Raw genomic sequence first — 25,745 nt, forward strand, 5'->3', positions numbered from 1 at the left:
TTAAATATCTCTGATATGGGATATCAATCCAAGATATTTAAAGAATTTAACACAAATACGTAAGACCAATAGCCATTTCCCCAGTGAGTAAGTGGTCAAAGAATTTTCTTGAAGAATTTTAAAAAGAAATGTAAGCTATTAATAATCACAGGAAAGACTGTTCCATTAAATTTTTTTTGTTCCATTAATTGTGAAAAGATGAAGCAAGGCAAATAAAATCTTTATGTCTGTTACCACTGAACTGACTTTATTTATGGAGGAGAAAATGCAGCAACAATGACTAACAAGTTGAATCACAGAGAAACTTGAAATTTTTCTTTTAACTCAGTGTCTAGGTGACTCTCGTCCTGAGGATGGCTGAGGCAACCTAAATTTCAAAAGATCCAGGTTAAAATCTAAGAAGGTGTAAGTGTTGTAGTTATGATGTTGAAGGTTCTTGTAGGTAGAATTATCAAATGCCTCAGCACTTTCGGTCTCTGTGGAAGAAAAATAAAGCTAGTAAGTCTAAGACTAGAAGAATCAATTACTTTTTATATAAGTCAATTAACAAGTATTAAGGCACTTAGATGTTTAAAACATTCTCCACACACCTAATCTAGTACAACGTAATTTAAAATCACTAAATTGTTTTTGAAAAAAGAATGCTTATTTAGTTAAAAAAAAAGCAACAGTTGTTCAAAGCAAAATGAAATTAATCTTACATTTAAAAAAATAAGTATTTCAAAGATCAAATTAGTATCTATGACTGGATTATATCATTAAAAGTTGCCTTGTTAATAACCTCATATTTCTAGTAACATGGCTGCATGATTCATAATACTAACCAAGAAAATGCATAGATGCACTTTTAGCAAGCTTGAAAATGCAGATAAAGCAATAGTGGAATATTTTTTAAGAAGTCAACAAAAGCTGAACTAGTTTCCCCTAGTCTCAATGAGTACAGCATTTAGACAAATTTCATCAGTAAACTGTTTTAAAAATATTTTCTTGTTACAACTACAATGAACAGAGAAGATAATTTAATACTTTTTTTTTTAATCACTAGTCTTATCATTAAAGCCACTGGATTTGCCTGTGTCCTTTGCTTTTTCAAATTTTGTTTTTCAGTGCTATAGAATATAACTTTACTTCCTCATTCAAAAAAATATGGATGTACCCTGTGAAATATATGAATAACAATTTGACAAAAACATTTAAAATAATATTCGCTCCCTCAGGAAAGGTTCATCTATGAAGCTGAAACTTTCTACATGTGTTGTCTTCTTTAATAGAACATGAACTTATTGAGAACAAAGACTGTCTTACAAAACTATTTATGTCTCTAGTGCACAGCATAGTGCATTACACATAGTAATCACTTAATAAATGTTTTTTTCATTCCTTCATTCAACTAAAAATTTAAACAGTTTGTTGCTAGTTGTAAATCCACTGAAAACAGAGAAATAACATCCTTTCTAGAAATTGAGCATGCCACATAAAATGAGTATAAAGTTATGTGAAATGATACATTATCTTTTTTGTTTAAAGTACATCTTTTAATAATTCCAGGTTTCTGAAATTAATGAGTTCATCAAAAATTTCTCTTCAATTTCTATTTCTTGAAGCCACGAAACTTAGCTTTGTAGAAATAATTCCTGACTTTTTATAGCACTTTAAGATTTACAAAGTGCCTTGCATATGGTCTCACATTTGATCCTCTACAAAAAAACAACATAGTACAGGTATTATCATTTCCATTTTTGAGAAGAGGAAACAGAAGCTCAGAGAGATTAAGAGAATTGCATAGAAAAGCGGTGTTAAACAGAACCTATGCCTGTGGGCCCACAAATTGACTTAGAAAACCATAAATTAACATTATTTATGTTGTATTATATTTTTTATTTATTTTATTAAATATCTCCAATTACATTTTAATCTGGTTCTACTCTGGGGGGCTAGGAGAGGGAATTTTGTGGCCCTAGTGACCCCTAGCACTTTGGTTAGATACCTCTGGCACAGAGTCACACAGAATATTATTTCAATTCAGATTCCTACCAACTTTCACTCCAGTGTTCCGCCACCCCCACCCCCCCGCTTGTATTACACCATATTGCCTCAACCAGTCTTTGGTCTTTTGCTTTCTAGGTCTAAGTTAAATTTAAACACGACAAAGTATTGTTTTGTTTAAAAGGCATTTAACACTAAATGTACCCAGTGTCTTCACTGTTGCATAGTTAAATCCTCAAACAATACTTGAATATAGCTGTGTCATTTTGAAAGAGATTCACAATTATAGAAAAACCTTATTAGTATAAAAAGTCAATGTTACACATTTTCCCCTTTTAAATTTTCACATCTTCTTTAGAATTAACAGAGGGGGAGGAAAAAATTATTATAAGGAAAACATACCCTCAAAAATTTTCTGTATGTAAATAGCCTCCTCTTCCAATAAAATTTCTGCTAACTGAAAAAACACATTGAACTCACACAATATAATTCATTGTAATTCCAAAGTTTCTAGTATTCCTGTCCAATTCAGAGGGTGATTTAAAATGGAAGTATCTGAAAATATTCTTTTTGTAAGTCTGAGCAAATTCTATAAGCTAATAGCACTATTTAGAAAAAATTTTTAAAAAACTGTAACAGTACAGAAAATTTGTAAATTTGGTAAACATGTTACAGTCTACAAAGAAAATATACTAGATAGCACATAAATTAGTGGGCTTTTAACTAAGCTGTATACAAAGAAAGCAAATAATCTTATTAGTAAATATTATATTTTAGAGTCGTATAAAAGGGTAGTACTTAGAGCTATCTATACAGAATGAGAGAAATATATTAATAAAGCAGTATGCCCTACAATCCAAGCAATTACTCTATTAAACACCTCACTCTGAAATTCTTTCTTAAAGTAGCACACACACCTAAAAGTTATAGGAAGCACTCCAGTTTAATGCTTAAAGGAAAAAAAAATTAAGCAAGAGCAAGCAAGCTGTTACATTTGACTCTATTATAAAATATTTTATCCAAAATTCTTTTATAAAAATAAATCTGAGAAACAAAAAAAATCAATTCTCCAATAGTATTTCCATGGTAAATCAGAGAAAGTAATACAGTGTAGAGCACATTAACACTCCATAGCCTGTAATCCCAACAAAGGACAAGTCTTGTAACCTTTTAGAATTGAGATTCCTCTTTTTTTTTTTTTTCCTTCTCAGAGGTGTTGTAAGATTAAGATAGATGGCATTTATATAGCATTTTAAGGTTTACAAAGTGTTTTACAAACATTATCTCATTTGATCCTCACAAAAAACCTATAAGGTAGGTGCTTTTATTATCCTCCTACAAGTCAGGAAAAAAAGGCAGACAGAGGTTAAGTTACTTGCCCAGAATCACACATCTAATCTTCAGGTCTTCCTGACTTCAGGTCCAGCACTTTATCTGCTGCTCTATTAGCTACCTTAGACACTTAGGTGAAAATATACTTTGAACTAGTAAGTATACAAAACAATTAATAAAACCAAAGACCATATAGTCTTTAAATGAGAATGCTTAAACTAGATGATCACTCAGTCACATGACATGACATGAAAACACATGACTATGTCCTACACACAAAAATTAAGTCAGGGAAGAAAGCTATATCAATATAAAAAAATTATAATTGCTATACAATCCAAACTACATGTCACCTTTTCTCTCCAAATGGAAACATACATTAAAAATACTATGGAGCTGTCCAAAGTATAAGATTTATGGCAAAGACATTATTAAATCTCCTAACTAGAGACATTCTAAGAAGCCATACTTTGGTAAGAGAATGCAATTAAACAAAGTATAACATAATTATTTAAAAAAATTCTTTTGATCATGAAATCTCCTCAATGACCTAATAATACTTTGAATCACAAATTAAAGTTGTACCCGATATGATGCCTTGATTTTTCAACTTCATTGCCAACCCTTGAAAGGCTTCTTCCTTTTCACCAGTGGTTCCTGCCGGCACACCTTCCTCTAAAATGTTTTCTTTGGTCTGAGGAGGAGGTGCTTCCAAATTTGGAATAGGTACCTGTTCTTCCAAAATGTCTTTGTCCTCAAAATGATCTGCTGTAAAATCAACAGCTGTTGGTTTCTCTTCTCTGTTTTCTTCCTTCTCTTTCAACAGTTTTATTCCTATGTCTAACTGGGTTGATGGTCCTCCTTCCATTTGGTCAGATAACTTCCTATGAATATCAACTAGCTTTTGGCTTTCTTTAGTCATTTCATTCAACTTAAATACAGTATTTTGCATTTGTGCTTCTTTTGTACTTTGCTCACTAAAAGATTCCATTACTTCCGATTTGGGTATTTTAGGCTCTTTATAGGCTTCTGATTGCTCAACAGTCAATTTCATCTCTGATTGATGAGGTTTCTCCACATGTGTAGAGTCCATGTGTGCTTTCTGGAACTGAGTCTTCTCGGTTAATTTCAAAGTTCTTTGGGTCTTAGTCTCAAAAGCTTTCCCTTGTGGAAACTCTCCTTTGGTTATGCCAGCAATCTGAGGTTTCAAGACAATTTCTGAGTGACTATCTTCTCTATCAGAATCTGAGTCAGATGAAGAGGATGATGAATCATCAACAGCTGGTTTCTGGATCTGTTGGTGGGTTACTAAAGAAGTATCCTTTGCTCTAAGTGAAGAAGGTGAAACTCGTTGAGGAAACTCTACTACAGTCTTTCTTGGCAAAAGTTTCCCGATTTCTTCATCTGTCTGTTGTTTGATGTCATCAGAGTTAATATTAACTATGGTCTTGTCTTTATTAGTAGCTGATGGATAAGAATTAGGTGATGATAAATTTTTGGGAAATTCAGCTCTTTGGGATGGTAATGGCTTGACCCCTTCCTTTGGTGCCACTACATCTAGGAAATGGCATAAAAAGGAATATTAATCTTCTCTCCAATATAATTTTCTTACATGAATACGGTTTTAAAATTTGTAAAATATAAACTAAACCATAGTCCAATGGGCTCAGATGCATATAACCCATGAAAGTCAGTTTAAAACCATCAACTCAAACTAATATTTATACTTCGTGGAGGTCAGGACACATGTATAGCATAATCAGAAAGTTTAAAATATATACTTTTCAACCTAATGTTTATATTACATGTCATCACATTCAATGGGTATATTTAAAGGACTGCCCCCATAATACAAAAACAAAGGAAAGCTGTTCAACATAAATAAAAAAGAATAGCAAAAAACACAATCTATGAATATATATTAACAGTAACAGATTTTATTGAAATATTTTTCTTCAGCAGTAGAAAGAAAAAAGGCTTAGTAATTAGTATATTTACCAACAGGAATAATGAACAGTCACTAATGAGTTAATTAATTAGTGCCTACTCAACTGCCCAGACACTTTTCCCTGTTAGAGTAAAATATCAGTAAATAGCTTAAGATACAAAACACAATGAAGAAACATTATTGGGTCAGAGAACAATTTTACAAAAAGGAACTCAGAAAAGTGTAATCCTACAACAAAAGGTAAGCAAAGCCTCAGGAAAAAATGGCCTGCACACAAAGATTTCTTTGAGTTGTCAAAAAATTGAAGCATGAGTTAAAGAAATGAAATCAGAAGTATAAAAAGAACCCAGGGGATAAAAAGTGAAAGGAAAAAATATCCGACAACAGAAAATAGCAAATCTTAGCCAAGAAATTGACTCTGAAAAATGAAATGAAGCTAACAGAACTCAATGGATCAATGAAAATAAAAACAGAATAAGGTCAAATGACTGGAAAAATTAAAGAAAATCTAAGATGTCATTCACACACACACACATACACTAAAGACCTGGAAAACAAGTCAAGGAGAGAATTAAAGAATCATCAAACTCACTGAGAACCATGACCATGATTGATACCATATTTCAAGAAATTATGAATGAAAACTGTCCATATCTATTAGAAGCAGAAAGCAAAAGTGAAAAAAAAAAGAAAAATGTTAAGAATTAATAAGTCACCTCCCAAAAAAAAACCAAAACTATTTTGGCTAGGAATGTCATAGCCAAAATCAAGAACTTCCAAGTCAAAGGAAAAAAAAATACCACCAGCAGACAGAGACAAATTTCAAGTACCAAGAAACCTGGGTACCAAAAAGGAAAGAAAACATATTCCAAAAGGAAAAAAAAAAGCTTACAACTACGAACAACTCAACCTGAAAAATTAAGTATAATCCTAACGTATGTATGTAATATATACATACATATATTTTATTTTGTAAAATATTTTCCATACATATAAACAAATTTTTAACACTGATTTTTAAAAACTTTGAGAATGAAATGCTCTCCCTCCTTCCTCACACCTTGAGGAGGCAAGGCACACAATATATCAATTACACATGTGAAATCATACACTTCCATATTAGCCAAGTTGCAAAAGAAAACACATACAACACAAACAAGAAAACAAAGTAAAAAAAGTATGCTTTATTGTGGACTTAGAGTCTATCAGTTTTGTTTCTGAAGATGGATAGCATTTTTCTTCATGGATCCTTTGGAATTGTCTTGGATCATTGTCTTGATCAGAGTAGCTACTCTGATCACAGTCGATTATCCTTACAATACTGCTGTTACTGTTTACAATGATTTCTTGGTTCTGCTTACTTCACTCTGCATCAGTTCATATAAGTTATCCCAGGTTTTTCTGAAACCATCCTGCCTGTCATTTCTTATAGCACAACAGTATTTCATTGCAATTATATACTATAACTTGTTCAGCCATTATCCAAATTGATGGACATCCCCTCAATTTCCAATTCTCTGCCACCACAAAAAGAGCTGCTACAAATATTTTTGTACACATAGATCCTTTCTCCTTTTCTTTGATCTCTTCGGGATATGGACTTGCTAGCTTGCTAGTGATATTGTTGGGTCAAAAGGTATGCAAAGTTTTATAGTCTTTTGGGTGTAGTTCCAAATTATTCTCCAAAATGGTTGGACTAGTCCACCACTCAAACTGCGCATTAGTGTCCAAATTTTTCCACATCCCCTCCAGCATTTGTCATTTTCCCTTTCTGTCATGTTGTCCAATCTGATAGGTTTGCATTTCTCTAATCAGGGCAGCGAGGACAGCTAGGTGGTGCAGTGGATAGAATGCAGTGCCTAGAGTCAAGAAGACCTGAGTTCAATCCAGTCTCAGACACCAATTGTGTGAACCTAAGTAAGTCACTTAATTCTGTTTGCCTCACTTTCCTCATCTGTACAACGAGCTGAAGAAGGAATTGGCAAACCACTCCAGTATCTGTGCCAAGAAAACCCTGAATGGTGTCATGAAGAGTCAGATGTGACTAAAATAACCAGTAGTGATTTAGTGATTTTCATGTGACTATGAATAGCTTTGATTTCTTCTTCTGAAAACTGCCTGGTCATATCCTTTGACCATTATCAAATAGGAAATGGTTCTTACGAAGTTTGTAGCAAAACTTGCTGCAAACTCCCCCACTCCGCGCCCTGGTGTGCTATTTTTCTTATAATTCTGCCTGCATAAGTTTTGTTTATGTAAAATGTTTTTAATATCATGGAATCAAAATGAACTATTTTACTTCCTATAATCTCTTCTATCTTGTTTGGTTATAAATTCTTCCCTGGCTTATAGATCTCACAGGTACATTTTGCCTTGCTCCCCTAATTTACTTATTGATATCACCTTTTTAAATTTTTTTTGCCAGACAATGGGGTTAAGTGACTTGCCCAGGGTCACACAGGTAGTAAGTGTCAAGTGTCTGAGGCTGGATTTGAACTCAGGTCCTCCTGACTCCTGGGCCAGTGCTCTATCTATTGTGCCACCTAGCTATCCCTTGACATCATCTTTTATGTTTAATTCCTGTATCCAATTTGACCTCATCTTGGCATGTTGTGTGAGTTACTCATCTATGCCTATTTTCTTCCCATTTTCTTTCCAGTTTCCCCAGCAATTTTTGTCAAAAGGTAAGTTCTTGCCTCTAAAACTTGGAGTTTTGGGTTTATCAAATATTAGATTATTACAGTCATTTACTACTATGTATTGTGTACCTAATCTATTCCACTGATCCACTACTCAAATTTTTAGCCAGCACCAGATTGTTTTACTGATTACTGCTTTGTAATATAGTCTGAAATCAGGTACTCCAGGCTTCCTTCACATTTTTTTTTCACTGATTCCACTGATACTCTTGACCTTTTGTTCTTCCAGATGAATTTTTTGATTATTTTTCTAGCTCTATAAAATACTATTTTGGTAGTTTGATTGGCAAGGCACTGAATAAGTAAATTTAGGTAGAATTGTTATTTTTTAATCACATTAGCTTGGCTTACCCATGAGCAATTGATATTTCTCTGATTGTTTAGATGTCTTTATTTGTGTGAAGTGTTTTGTAATTGTGTTCGTATGGTCCCTGGGCTTGTCATGGCAGATAGATGTCTTAAGCGTTTTATATTGTCTACAGTTGTTTTAAATGGAATTTCTCTATCTCTTCCTACTCGGTTTTCTTGATAGTACATACAAATGTTGATGATTTCTTCTTGTTCCTGTTATTGTTCAGTCATGTCCAACTCTTCCTGACCCCATTTGGGGTTTTCTTGGCAAAGATATTGAAGCAGTTTGCCATTTCCTCCTCCAGGTCTTTGAACAGATGTGGAAAGTGAGGCAAATAGGGTTAAATGACTTCCTCAGGGTCAGACAGCTAGTAAGTGTCTGAGATTAGATCTGAACTCAGAAGATGAGTCTTCTTGACTCCAAGACCAGCACTCTATCCACTGTACCATTGCTGATGATTTATGTGACTTTATTTTAAATCCTGTAACTCTGCTAAAGTTGTTGTTGTTGTTTTACTTTTATTTATGTATTTATTTTTTAATTATTTATCTTTAATTTTCAACATCTGCTTCCATAAGCTCTTGAGTTTTAAATCTTCTCCCCCTCCTTCCTCATCTCCTTCCCCAAGACGGTGTGCAATCTGATATAAGCTCTACATATACATTCCTATTAAACATATTTTCACATTAGTCATGTAAAGAAGAATTAGAACAGGAGGATTCACAAGAAAGAAACAAAACAAAACAGAATTAAAAAAAAAAAGGGCAAATAGTATGCTTTGATCTGCATCATTTTTTCTTCATAGTTCTTTCTCTGGACGTGAATAGCACTTTCCATCATGAGACTTTTGGAGTTGTCTTAGATCCTTGCATTGCTGAGAAGAACTAAGTCTATCATCATAGTTAGTCATCACACAACGTGGCTGTTGCTGTGTACGATGTTCTTCTGGTTCTGCTCACTTCACTCAGCATCAGTCCATACTAGTCTTTCCAGGTTTTTCTGAGGTTCATTTGTTCATTATTTCTTATAGCACAACAGTACACCATTACATTAATACACCACAACTTGTTCAGCCATTCCTCAACTAATGGGCATCCCCTCAATTTCCAATTCTTGGCCAGCACAAAAACAGGCTGGTATATGTGAGATTTCCCCTTCCCCCATCTTCCCCTCCAATGTAAAAGCTATTTTGTGCCTCTTTTATGTGAGATAATTTAACCCATTCTACCTCTTCTTCCCTCCCTCCCAGCGCATTCCTCTTTCTCACCCCTTAATTTAATTTTTTTTACATATCATCTCATCACATTCAACTCATACACTTGTCCTCTAAGTGTACTCCTTCTAGCTGCCATAATGATGAGAAAGTTCTTAGGAGTTACAAGTATCATCTTCCCATGTAGAAATGGAAACAGTTTAACCTTATTGAATCCCTTATGATTGCTCTTTCCTGATTATCTTTTTATGCTTCTCTTGAGCCTTGTGTTTAAATGTCAAATTTTCTATTCAGCTCTGGGCTTTTCATCAGGAATGCTTTGAAAGTCCTCTATTTTACTGAATATCCATTCCTCCCCCTCCCCTCAGAAGGATTACTCTCAGTTTTGCTGAGTAGGTGCTTCAGGTTGTAATCCTACCTCTTTTTCCCTCCAGAATATCATATTCCAAGACTTCTGATCCTTCAATGTAAAAGTTGCTGAAGCTTGCATTGTCCTGACTATGGCTACATGATATCTGAAATGTTTCTTTCTGGCTGCTTGCACTATTGTCTCCTTGACGTGGGAGCTCTGGAATTTGACTATAATATTTCTGGGAGTTTTCATTTTGGGATCTCTTTCAATTTCTATTTTACCCTCTGGTTCTAGAATATCAGAGCAGTTTTCCTTGATAATTTCTTGAAAGATGATGTCTAGGCTCTTTTTTTGATCATGGCTTTCAGGTAGTTCAATAATTTTTAAATGATCTCTCCTGGATCTATTTTCCAGGTCAGTTGTTTTTCCAATAAGATATTTCATATTTTCTTCTATTTTTTTTCAAATTTTTTTTTTTATCGTTTTTTGGTGTCACACAGAGTCATTAGCTTCCACTGGCCCAATTCTAATTTTTAAGAGATTATTTTCTTCATTGAACTTTTATACTTCCTTTTCCCTCTGGCCAATTCTGCCTTCTAAATAGGTTTTGTTTTTTTTTTTCCTTAGTGAATTTTTGTACCTCTTTTTCCATTTGGCCAATTCTTTATAAGGATTTCTTCTCTCCAGTGAATTTTTGTGCTTTCTTACCATTTGACCTATTCTGTTTTTTTAAGGTTTTCTTCAATTATTTTCTTCAATATGTTTTTGTGCTTCCTTTACCAAACTGTTGATTTTTCTTTCAAAAAATGATTTTCTTGCTTCATTCATTCAAAAATTTCCAAAATTTTCCTCTACCTTTTATTTGATTCTTAAAATCCTTTCTTTGAGCTCTTCTAGGAATATTCTGGGCCTGAGACCAACTCACATTTTTCTTTGAGGCTTTGGATATAGAATTTTTGACTTTTCTTCTGAGTTTGTCTATCTTCCCTGGCACCACAGTAACTTTCTGTGGTCAGTTTTTTTTTTTTTGCTCATTTTCCCAGTCTATTTCTTGACTAAAGTGGGGTTCTGCTCCCAAGATGGAGAGAGAACTGTCCCAAATTTCATACCTTTTTTGCAGCTACTCTCAAAGATAGTTCCGAAGGTCTGTAAATTTTTAGGTCTTCCAAGGTAGTGTTATCTAAGAAGAGATGTGGTTACTGCTCTCCTGGCCTGTGCTCTGGTCTATGAGTGACCACAAGCATTCTTTTCTACTCTGGAACTATGATCAGGGTCCCTACTCCCCTGCTGCTGAAGCTCTAGTGTGCTAGTGCTCCTTTTGTCCAGGGACTTCGACCAAAGCCTGCTACCTGGTTCTGAGTAGGGAAAATGCAACAGTCCTGCACCCAGTAGAAGCAAAGAGACTGCTGATCTCCTTCTGACCTATTGTCCAACCCCTTCGCTATATGTGAGCTGAGAGCTCTGGAAACCACTGTTCCCACTGCTGTTTCAATTGCCCCAATGATTGCCGCTGGTTTACGGAGGTACAGCCTGCACTGAACCATACTGCTCTGGAATGTGCTCTACTTTTATCCTGGTGTAATAGACCTTTACTGCTAACTTTTGTCTTGGCCTGGAAAATCGTTTCACCTCTTGGGTTCTGCTACTTCAGAATTCATTTTGAGGTATTATTTTTAAAGTTTTTGGAGGGGAATTTGGGAGAGCTCTGCCTTTCCTCCACCTTCTTGGCCACTGGTGCAAAAATTTTAAACATCAGCAAGGAGACTATAGCAACATATCACAAAGATTATACATTATGGATTTATACCAGGAATGCAGGACTACTCCAATGTTAGAAAAACTATAAAAATAAATGGTCAAATAAAAAGAAAACAACAAAAACCAAATGATTATATGAATAGATGCAGAAAAAACTTTTGATTATATACAATACCCATTAGTGTTTAAAAGACTAGAAAGCACAGAAGCTTTCCTTAATATGATAAGTATTATCTACCTAATTCCAAGTGCTAGAATTTTCCGCAATGGGGATAATAAGCCAGAGGACTTTCCAATCAGATCATGGGTAAAGCAAGGAAGTCCATTATTAACATTGCTATTCAATATAGTCCTAGAAATGCTAGTTATCACAATAAGATTAAGAAAAAAACAAATTTAGGGAATAAGCATAAGGAAGGAGGTAACAGAATGATTAGTTTTTGCAGATGACAAAATGGTTTATGTAGAGAATGCTAGAGTCAACTAAAACATGCATCAAAACAAATAACTTCAGCAAAGTTACAGGATATAAAATAAACCCACACAAATCATCAGAACTGCTATATATTACCAACAAAATCCAGCAGGCAGAAATAGAAATTACATTAAAAATAACTACAGACAATAAAAAATACTTAGAAGTCTATCTGCCCAAAAACACACAGAATGTTTATGAACACAATTATAAAACACTACTTCCCTGAAAAAAGACACCTAAATAGCTGAAGTAATATTAATTCCCTCATTGACAGGCCAAACCAATAGAACAAAATGATAACACTATCTAAATTAATTTACTTATTCAGTCATACCAATCAAACTACCAAAGGAATATTTTATAGAACTAGAAAAAAGAATAACTAACTTCAGCGGGAAGAAGAAAATGTCAAGAATGTAAAGGAAATTAATAATTAAAAAATATTAAGAAGGGGGCCTAGCAGTACCAGATCTCAAAGTATGCTAAAAAACTCTAATGATCAAAACAATTCAGTACTGGGTAAGAAATAGAGAGGCTGATCAACGGAACAGATTAAGTATATAGATGAAGAAGCAAATGAACACAGTAACCTAGTGTTTGATAAGCTCAAAGATCTCAGCTACTGGGACAAAAAACTCAAAATTCAAGAAAAACTACTGGGAAAACTGGAGAGTATCTGGAAGAACTGAGGTATAGAACAATATCTCATACCCTATATAGAGATAAGCTCCAAATGAGTAAATGATTTAGACATAAAGGGTGACATGAAAAATTAGAATATGGAAGAAATTAACTGTCAGATCTATGGAAAGGAGAAGAAGAGCTCATGACTAAATGAGATAGAGTGTGACAGGGAGTAAAATGTACTATTTCGGTAAAATTTAAAAGTTTTTGCAGAAACAAAACCACTATAGTTAAAATTTTAAAAGCTGAAAACTGGGAAAAACTCTTTGTAGTTTCTTTGATAAAGGTCTCATTTCTCAAATATATAAAGAGTTCATTCAAATTTATAAGAATAAGAACCATTCCCCAAATGATAATGGTCAAAGGATACGAATAGGCAGTTTTCGGGGGAAGAAATCCAAGTTATCAATAGACATGCTATTGAAAAAATGCTAATAATTAGAAAAATGAAAATTAAAACAACCTTAAAGCTTAATCTCATACCCATCATTTAAATTAATTTAATTTTTTAATTATTTAATGGTAAATGCTAGATGATTTTCAATAAAACACTTGACATAAAAAAAGGGGGAGGAGTTCAATGGATTCTGCCCAATGTCCTCATGCTTTGGTTGATGATGTTCCATTCATAAAGTCATTGAGAAAAAGAGGAGAAGAATGCACTGAACATTACATGGAAAGGTAAACTGCAATTACAGTTGAAGGAACCAAGGAGGAGACTCACCAAATAAATACAAAAATATAATGATATATTGAATATCATAAATATAATGAAATATAAATATAAAAAAAATGAGACTCACCAAAAAAATGACTCACCAGTATATCTTATCCTCACACTACAAAAACACCCACAGAATAGTATATATGTTAATGAGAAGTGACTAATAATGGAAAAAAATGACACACGAGTTTTGAAGGACACAAACATTTCAAGATTAGAAGAAAAAAAGCAGGGTAACCAGAGACCTAGTTCATAGTAATATGGGATTCCATTATTAATGATGGCATACATACTATATTCTAATATAATAATATTACACCTAGAATACACAGAAATTATTCAGAACAGTGTTAAAAGCTGAATGGCAGGTGAATATATTGCTGACTTGTATGGTCCTAAATTTCATTTACAAATTTTATGTCTGACTTTTTTTTAACCTGGGCAATATAAGAAAATGAAGATTCATAATGTAATGCTATTTTTAAAATGACTATTTTATACATGGCATGATTTATTTACTTAGTAGAATCTTGCTTTTATTACCATAAAAATCTTACTTTTTGGTGGCTCTTGCACTTTAGACTTCTTTTGTTTTTCCTTTTCATTGCCTCCTGATTTTGTAGAGAGAAAAGCTGTTGAAGCAAATTCTCGAAGCCCCCATGCTTTTAGTTGTATGGTCTGAAAAAAAAATGTAATTGTAGGTATTTCTTAATACAATTTCAGTCAATTAATTTCATTTATTCTGGCTATTATTGTTTTGTACTCACTGAGTATAAGGAGGAATTTTTAAACCCATCTTTTTACTGACAAAAATCTAAGGTGCATCTGCAAAACATTATCACTTTGTTCTGCTTTTAACTTAAGTGAATTAGAAAATCAAAAGTAAAGTGGCTTTACATACATAGAGAAAAGATGAATGGTTCAAAAGAAGCTCCTAGTGCTTGTTCCATAAAAATTTATAAGCTTTAAACCAAATTATTTTGTGATTTGACAATCTATCTTAGATTCTATCCCTTGCCCTCTCCTTTCCCTTATTAACAAACCATTTGATGTCTTTATTTAGGAACCCAGATTTTACTGACACAATATTCACATTTTATAGCAGGCTCTTTTGGGCAAACACAATCTTCTTTCTCACTGGCTTGTGCAAAACACGGTGTGTTGTTGCCAAAGACTGACTGGTATTACCTTGGGTAAACTGATTTAACCGAGCCTGACTTCAGTTTCTTCCCTTGCTAAATGGGAGATAAAATGTATTTTAATCACATAAATCACAAGCTAACTGGACTGACAAAGATGATGTCTGTAAATTACACAAAGCTCTTGTGATCAGAGAAGATGTAAAATACGACGAGAAATTTTTGTTCTTGCCCTGGGTAAGTGGAATTCGTTCTCCTTTTAATGGACCAAAATACGAAGTCAATGTCAAATTAGCGTTCAGAGTCCAGCAAGCCAAGACTCATGTGACATCTCTTCTGGCAGAGGGCGACCTTCACTCACCCGCCGCACATGCGCACAAGAACTAACCCGCCTCCCTCTCTCCCCCCCCCCCCCCCCCCCCAGTCCCGACGCACCCAGTCGGAGAACACCCGGCCCAGCCTAGCCCAGAGATCAACTGCGGGGCTCCCCCTTCGGAGCCTTTAAGGGATACTTCTACCTACACAAGCCCCTCCCGACCTCACCTTCAATACCGCCCCTCGGCCCAGTCCTAGGACAGAGGAAAAGGCCATGGCAGTAGAGTAGGGGGCACCCTAGGCGAAGTTAACGCGTCCAGAGGACGTCCACTAGCTTCCCCAGAGCTCCAGCTCCAGCTCGATTCCCTTCGCCTAGGTGCGAGCACGACTGGCCAATCCCAAGCCGGGGGCGGGGCCAGAGCTTGCCTTCCGGCGCGGGGGTTGGGGAGCGGATGGAAGAGGGGCGGGTCACAGCTCAGGGCCCATGTGACACGCAGCCCCCCCACTCCGCGCGCTCGACTGACCCCGCCCCCAGTGAAGGGCGAGCTGGTCGCCCTGACAGCCGTGGAAGCTTGACCCAGGTTCGGTTTGTCGCGAAGACACGAGTGGGACGTAGACTGTCTTTGAAATCAATCAGTCTCTGGTTTTAAAAAGCAAACAAAAAAACAAAAACAAAAACAAAAAGTCATAGTTAAGAAATACCCTTAGTAGAGGCAGCTTGGTGGCGCAGGGGGACAGAGCACTGGCCCTGGATTCAGGAGGAGCCGAGTTCAAATGCGGCCTACATAACAATTACTAGCTGTGTGACCCTGGGCAAGTCACTTAACCCCATTACCTAGCCAAAAAAAAAATTACCCTTAGCACCTTATGCGGTGGTTGTTGGGAGTCAGTTCTAGTGGAATATGTGTAATGTCTTTTTCAGAACCTTAAAGCACTACATAAACCTCACTTCTGATTTCTGTGGGTCTTTTTCTCCCCATCCCCCACCCAGTTCCCCAAGACCAAAAGAACTAGAGAACTCCACTTATCCAGTAAACTTTTCTTTTAGGCAATTGGGGTTAAATGACTTGCCCACGATCACACAGCTAGTAAGTGTCAAGTATTTTGTCTGAGGTGGGATTTGAACTCAGGTCCTCCAGACTTCAGGGCCAGTGCTCTATCCACTGCTCCGCCTAGCTACCCCTAGTAAACGTTTTTTTCCTTAAATTGTCCAAATGTATCAGGCAGAATTTCCCCTTAACCCCTCCTCCTCCAGCAGAGTGCTCTGCATTCACTATGGCCATTTGAAGGATGGCTCCTTGATTTCATCTGGTGTGAATACTGCCTCTACTGATGGAGAACTCCATTTTTGTTCACTTCTTTTCTATGTCATTCTACAAATTGGTAGAACACACACCTCAGAGTTTTTATGGACTTCCTCTGATACTTTTAATATTTTATGGACACCAACTAACACTAACTACAAGTTGCAAGTTTTTATATTTTACATTTTTAATTATTTAAATTTTAAATTTTATTGATAACTTTAAAAAATTTATATCACCATCAATTAATTGCAAATATATCTCTCTCTGCCCATACCTCCACCTAGTAATCCTTCCCTTTAAAAGAACAATAATAACAAAAAAGCAAAACTAACCAACACAGTGAACGCATCTGACCAAAAAATTTAAAAGCCTGGGCTTGCCTGGTCTCCAAACAAAGGAGACATTTCCTCATCTCTTCCTCAGGGATGATTGACCCTTATAATGACACAGAATTCAACCTTGTTTTAGTGGGTTTTTTTCTTATATTATAGTAGTCATTGTGGATTTCCCCTCTCCACCTCAGTTTTGCTGCTTCACTGCATGAGTTCACACAAGTTCATACAAATCTATGGGTCTCTAAATTTCTCATTTTTTTTGTTTCTTACACAATAATAATATGCCTTTACATTCATGTGCTACAGTTTGTTTAAGCATTCCTCAATCACCGTGTACCACTTTGTTTCCAGTATCACACAAAGTGCTGCTATGAGCATTTTGGTGTATACATATATGTATGTGGATGGAATTTTGGTCTTTGAATTCCTTGGATTACAGGCCCAGCAGCATGATATTGATAAAAAGGTATGAATACTTTAGTCATTTTTTCCTCATAACTCCACATTGTTTTCTATAAATGTGCCTACCCTCCTGTAGCCCCTTCCAATAAGGGCTATTTCCATCTTTCATCATCATTGCCATTTTTCTGGGTGTGATAGATATCTTTACAGTTGTTTTAATTTGCATTATTAGTGCTTTGGACCAATCTTTCATATAATTGATGATAGTTCACAATTCTTTTGAAAACCATTCTGATACTTTGACTACTTTTCTATTGGGCAATGGCCTTTAGTCTTCTATATTTGTGTTAGTTCCCTCTATCTTGGTTATCAGGCTCTTATCAGAGGTGTTTGACAAAATTCCACCACCTCCCCAACTGATAGTCTTTTTTCTTATCCTATTTTCATTGATATTACTTATGCACAAACTTTTCAAATTTTAGGACAGGAATTGGACCTGTGATTTCATTTGTATAGAGAATCCCAGAAGAGGAAACTCCCTGGGTAGGGCCTTAAGTCAGGAAGACTCATCTTCCTGAGTTCAAATCTCGCCTCAGACATCTACTCGCTGTGTGACCCTGGGCAAGTTGCTTAACCTGTTTGCCTTAGTTCCTCAACTGTAAAATGAGCTGGAGAGGAAATGGCAAACCACTCCAGTATATTTTCTAAGAAAAATCCAAATAGGGTCACAGGAGACTGAAAACTATTGTACAATGATGTTTACTTTCTTTGCAATTCAGTCTTAGAGAGTTGCCTTGGAGCACTGAGAAAAGTGACTTCAGGGTCACACAAGGCAAGCCAACTTGAACTCAGGTGTTTCTGACTTCAAGGCCAAATCTCTGTTATTTTATGCTGCCTGTTTTTAATTTCATGCAGTTGAAACTGTGTATTTCTGTTTTATAATCTTCTTTATTTGTTTTCTCTGTCATAGTTATAGTTGAGAAAGATACATACTTCTATGCTCCTGTATCTTTTTTGTGAGAGGACTTTTTATGAGAGGCAACATGTAAAGCACCGGCCCTGAAGTCAGGAGGACCTGAGTTCAAATCCGGTCTCAGACAAACACTTCACAATTACTAGCTGTGTGACCCTGGGCAAATCACTTAACCCCAATTGCCTTAAAAAGAAAAAAAAAAAAGAGAGGCAACATAGAGTAATGGAAAGAGAGTTCTGGTTTTAATGTTACAGCTCTAACACATATTGTCTGTGTAACCCTGGGCAAGTTAACCTCTCAATGCTTTAGACAGCTTTCTAAGATCCTAAGTTTCAAAGGAGATGCCAATCTAATTGGTAGAGCTCTGGAGTTTCCTTTCCCAGGAGTTTCCTATACCAGTGAAATCACAGGTCTAGTCCCTATCCTTTTCTCTATAGCTTTTTTATATTTCCTTTGTATATCCATTTGAAATTGGGAGGGCAGAGAGTTATATGGTATTAGGTTCTCATACCAGTTGACAAAAGTCTATATAAACCATTATCTACCTGAAGTATAACTCTAATATTGTGCAAAATGACACTCAACAGATACGTTGGAGTGGGTTCCTTAAAAAAAAAAAACAACAAACCAAAAACAACTGGGGATTATGGATCTGTGATTTTATCTGTGTAAGAAACTCCTGGAGTAGAAGTTTGCTCTGCTGAAACAGGTTGGTGAACCACAAGTAGGATCAGTTAATTTATTGCCAAACTTGATGGTTCTGAAAAAAACCTCATTTCTCAGTTATCATTATAATAAAGGTATCTATCTACTCCTATGACTTCCAGTTCCACTTAATAGACTACAGTATAATGCAAACATAACTTTTAAATGTACTGGGAAGCAAACAAATATGTGTGACTCAATTTACTTTGGTGGTCTGGAACCAAACCTGCAATATCTGTGGGGTATGTTTATAGCCTATAGAGATAAAGATTTGGGAAATGAATTGGATAGTCAACATTAAAGTGGGCATATTTTGCCAGAGACTCAGCCTTGAAACCAGTTTGTGTTTCAAAGATGTGATAACACCAGGGTTCCCCTACCTCCCCCCACAAAAAAAAACCTTTCCCCTACAATAGGGATTAGTTTCCTCTGGGATCTGTTTGATTCATGCTTCCCTTGTTACCACGTTCTGGTCATCTAAAGGCATAAAAAGTCTTACCTATAAAGAGTTGGGGGGGTGAAAGGAGGGGGAAGATTTCTCACACGGTGAATGTTTGAAGACCACTCAGATCATCATATGATGATCTGCTGACCAGGTTCATTTCCACTTGGAGGAGGCGGGCGGGGCACATCTAGAGGATCCTTGTTTCATATCCTTGCTTTTATGGCAAAGTCAACCTACTTTTGTTAACTGTTCAAAGACTTATGAGTGCCTTATTGGGTCCCCAAGCCAAACCTGAACTGATAGGTTGTTGATGACAGGCCTATCTGTAACATAAGAACATTTTGTACTATGGCCATGAAAGCCTTACATGATGACTTGGGACCCATAGGTCAGTCAACCTCAGGGCTACTAAGTAAGCCTTTCTGGCCCTAGGACTAGCAAGGAACAGATTTTACTAATCCAAAGCTGGCTTCAGATGTTGCCAAGAAGTGTAAGGCTTGTATTTCCTGTATGCAAAGAAGTTACACTTCATGCTTAGAGATTACGCTTTTGAAACTTGTCTCCATTGACTTTCTGTCTCTGGAAGGAAAAAGAACAAATGCCCTATTTTGGAGGGGGTGACTTTTCATTTGGTATGCACTGACACACCTAACCAAGAACCATAAAGTTTCCATGATTGCTAAATACTGTGATATAATTAATTCTTGGTTTATTGATTTCCCGTCAGAGTCCCGTTTAACCAAATCAGAAACTTTGAAAGCGTACTACTTTAGGAGAAGTTAGCTTTTCTTGGAATCAAGAAATCTAAAACTAGATGTTACCATCCTCAAGAGGACCCATAGTCTGAGCATTTCAACTACTCATTCCTGAACATGTTACATACCCAGAGATGAGGTCAAAAAGTCTCAAATAGCGTTAATACGTGATATAACTAATATATGTATACAATACTAGGAATGATTCCATTCACTTTCCACTGTACCTATTGATATTTGGGTGAGAACCATGTCTATCTTTGATTTTTGTTTTGGGGTCTTTGAGGATTAAAAGATTATAGGCACTCAAAACCATTATTCCTCTTTGCCAAAGAGAGAAGCAGAAAGTTTACCGCCTAGTTACAACTTTATAAAGCACTTGAAGGTTTACAAAGTGCCTAACAAATATTACTTCATTTTATCCTCATAGCAAGCCTAGGAGGTAAGCACTATTATTATCCCCATTTTACAAATGGAAAAACTGAGACAGACTAGAAGTTAAGTGAAATACCCACATCAATGTCTGAGGTTGGATTTCAACTTAGTTCTTCCTGATTCTAAGTCCAGTCCTTGATCTACCACCTAGCTGCCTGCAAATGACGAGTGATTGTAAACCCAATGTCAGGGATTACTCAGACACGTGTTTGGGCCTATCTTAGGCTCGGCCCTTCTTGCTCTTCCCTATAACTAATTAGTGATTGTTTCACTGTTGCTGTGCTGACTGCCTCAGCAACCACTGCTGTCTACCCACCTATTACTGGTGCTTCTAAGTGTTAATGCATCACTACTAAAGTGACTCTTGAAATTACTCCTTCTTAGAATTCAAACCAGCTAGATGGGCAACAGGTCAAGCTGGGGATTCAGGTAACTTCCCTTAGTCTATGAGCTGCTGGCCAGAGTTGTGACTAAATGCTCTGATCTCTGCACCTCCCTGGATGGAAAATTCCTGATCAGAGCAAGAATCAGGCTACTGATCCACACATTCTTGTGGCAGGGACTGTTGTAGTCACTAGTCCTAGCTCATGAACCATTACTGCATATAGGGATCATTCAGGCAAGTAGCTGCACCAATATCCTGATGAGCATGGCACTGTGATTAGGCTAGAAGTCTCAAATTCCTTCCTCAGCAATAGGGAACTCCTTTTCTCCCGTAAAGTTGCTGACCAAGGCTGTGACTAGGACCTCTGGCTGCTGGCATCACTAGGACCAGGTCTGCATGTGTCTCAGCAATAGGGAATCCTCCCCACTGTGATCAAGACAAGGCCAGTGCCCTACAGGCAATGAGGCTATGCATCCTACAAAGCAAGTAGGCACTGGTCAGTGAGTGGGGACCCCCATAGGGGTGCATGTGCAGGCTGGAATGCTGTGTGTGCCTTGACTGGTCCCCATCAAGGCTTGGGAGGAGGAATCTGTGTGTTTGACTCAACTGGCCCCCATTGAGGCTTGAGGGGATTTACGGGAGTGCAGAAACTGTACTGGTCTCTACTGACCCCACTGAGATGGAGGGATGATTGCCTCCCTTCACACCTGCCCCTTCAAGAAGGGTTGTTAGAGAATACTGTAGGAATTGGTGCTCCCATTGTCAGCAAACTCCCTTTGAGAAGACTAGACTAGAATTAAGTAAGCTTATTTAACCCCTTTTTATGACTCCATTCCTGTCTTCCTATATGACTGGATCAAAAGTGAACTTGCTAGTGAGAGAGGTGCTAGAGGCCCTCCTGTGTCTCCTACCTGAGAAATGACATAGTCAGTGTGTTTACTTTGTCTAACAGGAAGGAATTGTCTCAATAAACCCAGAGGAAAGGATACTTTCCAAAGTGGGGGAAACCTGAACTCTTTTTTCAAGATATACAGAACCCTCTGAGGAGAAAAGGTGATTGTTCTAGGGAAGGGCCAGAGAAGGTCTGCCAGAAATATATCCAAAAAAAGGTCAATTTTTATCAGGCAAGTTGTTTTGGAAACTATATCCTAGAAACCACTGGGTTAGAGAGCCCTCCCTTTCCCTAGAAGTGCCATTAATTTGTTGCAAACATGGATATTCAAACTTTGTTAGGTCATAATTTGCACTAGTAAGTTTAATTATTTTTTTTTAAACTCTTCAATTACTTCCTGGTGTTAATTTTGTCACAAATTCAAACCTGAACTAAGAGTGCTAGTGTAAGGCTCACCTGTAACATTTGCCATAGTCAATCATTGGGATGAGATGAGATGGCCTATTGGCTCAAATCATAGTTGAACTGGGGAACAGGAATGCAAATATGAAGGATAGATTTATCCAATAACTGAACAATGCATCAATGGGAACTCAAGAACCCTCCTAATTGTGTATGGAGAATATTCTCTATGGGACAGGGAAAGTGGTTAGCTCAGGCATGGTAATTACCTTAGTGGGTGTTGGAGGAGATTGCCCATTTTAAGGTAAAAAAAAAAAAAGCTTATCCACCCAATGGGGGTTAACTGAAGTCTCTAGTGTAGTGAGCCAGGGTTCGGACATGATGAAGGTAGCCAGTTTCTCTCATTTTGGCTTCTTTTCAGTCTTTTCCTTCAGCAACCTGAAGTGGAGTTGGCGTGTCTATTTTCACTCTTGAAGCTGGAAGCCAGAAGTACCTAAAGCCAGAAGTGAACAAAGAGACCAGAGAGACTAGAAGGTCTCCCCCAACTCTGCCCTAATCTCCACCAATGAGGAGACAGCCCCATACCAATGGGCTTTGGGACTCTGGTGACATAATCATATTTGGATATTTTAGTTGTATTTTTGTTCCAGTGTGAAGAATGGCCTAGACCATTAGATTGCAAAGCTAGGTTGTGGCCAGGTTGTGGAGGGCTTTAGGAGAATTACTATGGCAAATGTATGGAGAATGGATTTATTAGACACTTGAGACAGTGACCCTGATTAGTAATTGTCTGGGTGAGAGGTAAGGAGAATCTGAAGGAATGTGGTGGCTGTGTGAATGGAAAGAAGTGGGGTGGGAGACATGTTGACAATGTGAAAAATCTCTTTTATGGTAAAATCTCTAAAGATCACTGAATAAGTAAATACCACGTGGTACGGGGGCAGACACATTAACTTCTCTGCACGTTTCCTTTCCATTAACCCTTTCTTTGTCTATAAAATGTAGATGACACTCCCTGCAGCCCTAACCTCACAGGACTGCTAGGAGGCACTGATGGCATCACGTTTGTAACACGCTTAACACACCCAACTACGAGAGCTACCCGGGAAGGGAGGAGGGAGTTTGCGCGAGGCATCTCTGCGCATGCCCCTTTCCTCCCAGGGCTTCCGCCTTCCCGACAGCCCAGTCTCCGTCTCCGCCTCCGGGCGAACTGGTGACGTCAGCACGCGGGGCGTGCGGAATCCTGCGCGCGCTGGCTCGTCACTGGGGCTCATGGCGGGCTCTGCTGCTCTGGACGTGTCCCAACGCGGGCTGGTGGTGAGAGGAGGCAGCCGATTTCTGGCCACAGGTACAGACCGCAGGTTAGTCGGGTTGGGGCCAAGGAGTCGCGGAGCCGGAGAGTGCGAGGATGTTAACTAGCTGCCGAGCTCCCCGCGGATGCCCGCTTCGGGGCCAGTGAGATTGTCGCGGGCGACTGGTGGAGTTTTTTTTCCCTCCTCTCGCTGCAGTGCTTGGATTCCTGCATGCCGAGAAAGTTAGAGTTGTGTGCAGTAAATTTGCAGAATAACATTCTGATGTGCATCTCACATAATAACACGTGTGCCCCAGCGTCATGAAACAAACAGAGGTCGAAACTCCCTCGTGCTCTCAGTTTGTCGTTCAGCCCGGCCGACTTTGATTCCCTAACTTCTGGATGGTATATTTTTACCTGGCAGATGCTCTTTCACATGTGTTCGTAGTTTACAACTCTTTCCAGATTCTTGTGCACGAATGCTCTGATGTTTTATCAAAGTTATGTCTTAGTCTGCTTCAGAACAATCAATCAACATTTTTCTTTAGATGCTTACTATGTGCCAGTCAGGGTCTGGATGCAAAGCAAAAGACCTAGGTGCAAGCTCCGACCCCTTCACTTACTGACCATGTGTCATTGGGCCATCCTACTATTCTTTTGTAATTGATTCTGCTTGCCACAGAAGCTGTTACAAAACTTTTCATCTCATAGGAATCCTTCCTACTACCTTCTCTTGCAGAGGGCCTTACTTTATAACTTCACCCCCCCCCCATCTCAGCCATTCCTCCCTTCTATTCTCCTCTTCCTCTTACATCTTTCTGTCATCAGTCCGCAACTTTCTTCTGCTCCTCAAGGCGAGCCCCTGTACATGTGCTTTTGATCCCCACCGCTCTTGTCCGTATATTGTCCCCACTAACTTTCCTACTCTAATCTTCAATCTCTCCCTATTTATTGGCTTCTCTGCCGCCTACAGTCACACCCACATCTTCCTCATCCTTAAAAAACTCTCACTAGATCCTACCATGGACCCCAGCTGTCGTTATCTATGTCTTTCCTTCCCTTCCAGGCTACAACTTATATATTCTTCTTCCTGTCCTCTGTCCTAGAGCCTCCTGCCTCATCAGCATTCGACTGAAACTGCTCTTTCCAGAATAACTAGTGATCTCTTTTTTTCTCCGATTATGAAACATTTTTTTTATCCCTCTTAACTCCCTCCACTCCACTTGGAAAAAAAGAAAATAAAACCCTTTTAACAAAACAAATTCCCATGTTGTCCATGCCTAGAAATGTCTCATTCTGCATATTGATCCATTACCTCTCTGTCATGATATGAATAGCATTCTTCATCGTTGGTCTTCTGGAATTATGGTTGGTCATTATGTTCAGAGTTCTTAGGTGTTTCAGAATTACGTTAGCATAATATATTGTATAAATTGGGTTCTTAATTTCTTTGTATCAGTTCATGTTTCTCTGGAAAAAGTGTCTTCATTTTTTTCAGTGCAGTATGCAGTAGTCGCTTATCTAGGCTCTAAATGAAAATTGCAATTTGATTAAACTCATTTTATAGCTATGCATGATGTTTTGTGTACTTGGTGGCCACTTAAAGCTTATGTTCAGAGCCTTCCAAGCCGTTTAACCACAAATCTGTTATGTGGCATCAATGTTTTATTTTTATTTAGATGATTATTGATAATGCTGAACAGTGAGCACCCGGTTTATTAATTCACTCCAGTCTCATCAGTTTAAGTTATTTGAGCAAATCTGAATGGTGGCAAGTACAGATTTTAAATGACAAGATTCTCTGTTAATTTCAAAGTGAAAAAGTAGATGACGTGCAATCATTTGTAAAACTTGACTTTCTAATGTTAAGTCCACCTCTTTGGGTATATTTTTTCTAAATAAGTAAGATGAGTCCTGGAGTTGGAGTCAAGAGACTTGGGTTCCAGTCCTGCTTGATTTGTGACCTTTGGCAAGTCTTTAAGTCACTGCACAGATGCAATATTCAGAGGTTTTATTGATAAATTTTTCATAGACTGTTTTCTTTCTTGTTATGTGTAAGATTGATCACCTTCTGGTCAGAATGCTGATCTGTAAGTGAGGAAGACCAGGGTTCAAATCCAACACTAGACACTAGTTGTGTACACCTGGGAAAAGAAGTTATCTCAGCCTGTTTTCCCATCTATAAAATGGGAATATAGCAGCATTATCGTGAGGATCAAATGAGGTAATAGTAATAACAACAATAATAATAATGATAGCTAATATCTATATAGCATTTGCTATGTACCAGTGCTATGGCAAGCACTTTATAATTATTATTTCATTTAATCCTTAGTACAACCCTGTGAGGTGGATATTATTATCCACATTTTACAGATAAGGAAACTGAGGCAAACAGAGGTTAAGTAACTTTCTCAGAGTTACATAGCTGTAAATGT

At 37.4% G+C, this 25,745-nt stretch overlaps 2 protein-coding genes across 4 annotated transcripts in view; one reads left to right on the forward strand and one right to left on the reverse strand.

Moving 5' to 3' along the window:
* Window positions 1-218: 218 nt before the first annotated feature.
* NDUFV3 (NADH:ubiquinone oxidoreductase subunit V3) lies at window positions 219-15,361 on the reverse strand. The gene is made up of 4 exons (XM_027843628.1): window positions 15,209-15,361; window positions 14,084-14,204; window positions 3,904-4,875; window positions 219-476 (listed from the first exon to the last, which is right to left on the reverse strand). The coding sequence occupies exons 1-4, from the start codon at window positions 15,254-15,256 to the stop codon at window positions 325-327; spliced, it is 1,293 nt and encodes a 430-aa protein (XP_027699429.1). The 5' UTR covers window positions 15,257-15,361; the 3' UTR covers window positions 219-324.
* Window positions 15,362-23,275: 7,914 nt separating this feature from the next.
* Window positions 23,276-25,745, forward strand: part of WDR4 (WD repeat domain 4) — a 56,319-nt gene continuing 53,849 nt past the window's right edge. For all 3 annotated transcript variants that reach the window (XM_027843575.1, XM_027843576.1, XM_027843577.1), the window contains exon 1: window positions 23,276-23,377. In XM_027843575.1, the coding sequence (XP_027699376.1) occupies window positions 23,289-23,377 (89 nt within the window). In that variant the 5' untranslated portion in view covers window positions 23,276-23,288. The remainder of the gene's footprint in view (window positions 23,378-25,745) is intronic.

The sequence above is a fragment of the Vombatus ursinus genome, unplaced genomic scaffold (assembly GCF_900497805.2).
Source record: "Vombatus ursinus unplaced genomic scaffold, bare-nosed wombat genome assembly UNPS02014924.1, whole genome shotgun sequence".
Taxonomy (NCBI): Eukaryota; Metazoa; Chordata; class Mammalia; order Diprotodontia; family Vombatidae; genus Vombatus; species Vombatus ursinus.

What these genes read in the sequence shown, in the direction of transcription:
- NDUFV3 (XM_027843628.1), bottom strand. Translation starts at nt 15,256, where the DNA reads ATGGCCTTTTCCTCTGTCCTAGGACTGGGCCGAGGGGCGGTATTGAAG. An exon ending in GCCGAGGGGCGGTATTGAAG is followed by an intron (nt 14,205 to 15,208) that starts GTGAGGTCGGGA and finishes TTTTTTTTTCAG; the next exon opens with ACCATACAACTAAAAGCATG. An exon ending in AAATCAAGGCATCATATCGG is followed by an intron (nt 477 to 3,903) that starts GTACAACTTTAA and finishes TTTCTTCCACAG; the next exon opens with AGACCGAAAGTGCTGAGGCA.